Source organism: Octopus bimaculoides, chromosome 25 (assembly GCF_001194135.2).
Source record: "Octopus bimaculoides isolate UCB-OBI-ISO-001 chromosome 25, ASM119413v2, whole genome shotgun sequence".
Classification (NCBI taxonomy): Eukaryota; Metazoa; Mollusca; class Cephalopoda; order Octopoda; family Octopodidae; genus Octopus; species Octopus bimaculoides.
Window position 1 is genome coordinate 2,647,268 of NC_069005.1, and position 2,933 is coordinate 2,650,200.

General features: G+C 33.1%; 1 protein-coding gene across 1 annotated transcript in view; it reads left to right on the forward strand.

Moving 5' to 3' along the window:
- Positions 1-2,396, forward strand: part of LOC106875678 (uncharacterized) — a 14,143-nt gene extending 11,747 nt beyond the window's left edge. The window contains exons 5-6 of the mRNA XM_014923918.2: positions 1,309-1,335; positions 2,337-2,396. Coding sequence (XP_014779404.1) covers positions 1,309-1,335; positions 2,337-2,396 — 87 coding nt within the window. The remainder of the gene's footprint in view (positions 1-1,308; positions 1,336-2,336) is intronic.
- Positions 2,397-2,933: the final 537 nt, after the last annotated feature.

The window sequence follows — 2,933 nt, forward strand, 5'->3', positions numbered from 1 at the left end:
TACGTTTTGGTATTCCGCTATATTTCATGTTGAGAACAATTTAGGTCTTAATAGACACAAGATGTGATCTATTTCTAGCACATTGAATGTCCACGTTAGTGGTCAACGTCATATATAAAAATGTACTTTAATCCCCTGAGATTGCAGATACTGTTTCTGAATCTCTTTGATTCTTTAAATGTGCTAGCTTCCTGGTAATTAATCGATATTAATTAATATATGATTTTTTACCCTATTTTTTAATATATTAACCATTACCGAGTTCTCATACTGGATATATGCGACGCAGTAAATATTTTCTGCAGACATATTCCTGGAATTAGCGCGCCAAAACGAAGACTTTTGAATTTTATCATTAAGCTGTAATTAGCAGAACCATATACACGCGCACCTATGGCGGTGGACAACTTTGTATAGGGTTCTGAGGATTATGGTTACATTACAAATCAGGCTGAAGAGAAATAGGCAGTCGGTAAGATTGTTAATTTTGAAACCGATCCCTGTTTAATAATGATTTTTTTGGGGTGATTTTAAATGTCTTGCCCGTTTACGTTTTGGTATTCCGCTATATTTCATGTTGAGAACAATTTAGGTCTTAATAGACACAAGATGTGATCTATTTCAAGAACATTGGATGTCCACGTTAGTGGTCAACGTTATATATGAAAATGTACATATGTATATACATAGATATATACATACATACTTACATACATGCATAAATACATACGTACGTGATACATAGTACATGCATACATATATACATATACCAATCTTTTGGAGAAAGGAGAAAAACTGATTCGAAGACTACAGATCAAATCCATCACTGGAACTGTACAAATCTGTAAAACTTTTTGGAAGTTTGTAATTTAAGTACATATGAGCATGTCTAGATACGTAGCTATATGCATGAAAAGGCATACATAAAACAAAACAAATCTGCACGTATACATACATACATATTTCACACGACGAAGACAATGCGTATTTCGTTTTATACGTCAATGAATCTATTCCAAAGTTTACTTTTACATTCAAATAATTTCAAAATACGTTTATAAATTCTCCAAATTTTATCCTTACAACTTGATTCAATGTACATAATTTTAAAACCGGTTTCATTTCTTAAAGAAGATTTTCATTACGACATAAGTGCGTAATGGCTTGCAACTTGTCTTCATTTAAATTGAGTTTGCTATTATGAAGTTCGAAATTAATTGATGATTCTGTAATTTATGTGTGAATAATTATTAAGATGCAATAGAAGTGTAATTCATCATTTCCAATATCTTAATTGTTTATTTCCAGAGATTCAACAAGAGTAACCGAAACGAGGTAAGTAATCCATTTGTAAAATATCAGTATTGAGTATCTATTACTCCTGCAACATTGATTTACGCAATTATATTGTGTCGTGAATAATGCAACGACAAACCGAATTATCACCAACGACACAGTGAATGTAACACTTCCCCACTTCAACAATACATGTACGCTATTGTAATGTCAGAGCAGATATAATTCAATTGAATTAAAATTCAACTGGAATTTGTTCCAGATAGAATGAGCATTGGCCGCAGTATTACAATGATATACGATATCAAAGGTAGTAGTAATGAGCGATTGAAAGTTTATTAAACTAAAATAGCCTTCTATGTATCATACTTAATGTATATACTTTTGAAACTTTAATATAATCGTCGGACTTCTATTATTTAATGTATTGTCGGGCGGCGAACTGGCAGATTCGTTAGCGCGATGGACGAAATGCATAGTGTTATTCCGCCCGTCGATATGTTATGAGTTCACATTCCGCCGAGGTCGACTTTGACTTTCCTCTTTTCGGAGTCGATAAATATTAGTACCAGTTGCGTACTGGAGTCTGTGTAATCGACTAGTCCTCTTCCCTCAAACTGCTTCCTTTGTGGCAAAATTTGAAACCATTATTTAATGCAAAGTATTCATTATAATATAAAATTCCTTAGAATTGTTATATGGCTGGTGCAATGTCATTATTAACCCGTAACTACAGTGACTTGTCAAAGAGATATAATCATATCAATTCAGATTTAAGAGCAACAGCATATGCAGTTACATCTATATTAACCATGCTTAAATAATATTGTATTGAACTTCAATAATGCATATTCAATCAGATACTGCATAGTATATAGTAAAATTTACATCAAACTCTCATCATTATATTCCGTGGCTGAATTCGGTTAGCAAAATTCTGTATGTTAATTCGTGTATAGAAAAAAAGAATTATTTGGAAAAACATGTACTATCTCATGAATATCTATGTGTGGATAAACAGATTTCCGTTCTCTTTACAGGTCAGCTTGCGAAGAATATTATTCCTTGTGATTGGCGCCATATTATGTTCACACATGTAAATAAAGCGTAATTATGCAACACAAGTGTTTTGTGTTAATTATTGCAATCGTTTGTCTTACAGAACCTGCATGTTACAGAACGTTACAGCTTGTGTTACAGAACCTGCAAAACATCTGGATTCACTAATGGGTACCTTATGCAAAAAATATGGCCTTCGATCCAATAAGCGTACCGTATGTAAAAGAAGATGACCACAGTTTATTAATGAATACGTTTTTTAATACATATTGATTGGAGTATTTATGGCTTCTTTAAGTGGTACCTTACACAAACATATACTGACCTGGATTCAGTAAAGTTTAAATTATGCAAATTATACTGACTTGGATCCCGTAATGGTTACCTTATGCAAATGATGTAGACCTAGCATTTTTCTCTACTCCTCTTACAATCACAGCTTATAAGAAGTTGGACATGCCTTGCGCGAGGCTGCAATGGCAAACAAGCAAATTTATACCTTTTAAAGTATTGTTCAAGTATCTGTTCAAGTCTCTCTCTCTCTCTCTCTCTCTCTCTCTCTCTCTCTCTCTCTCTCT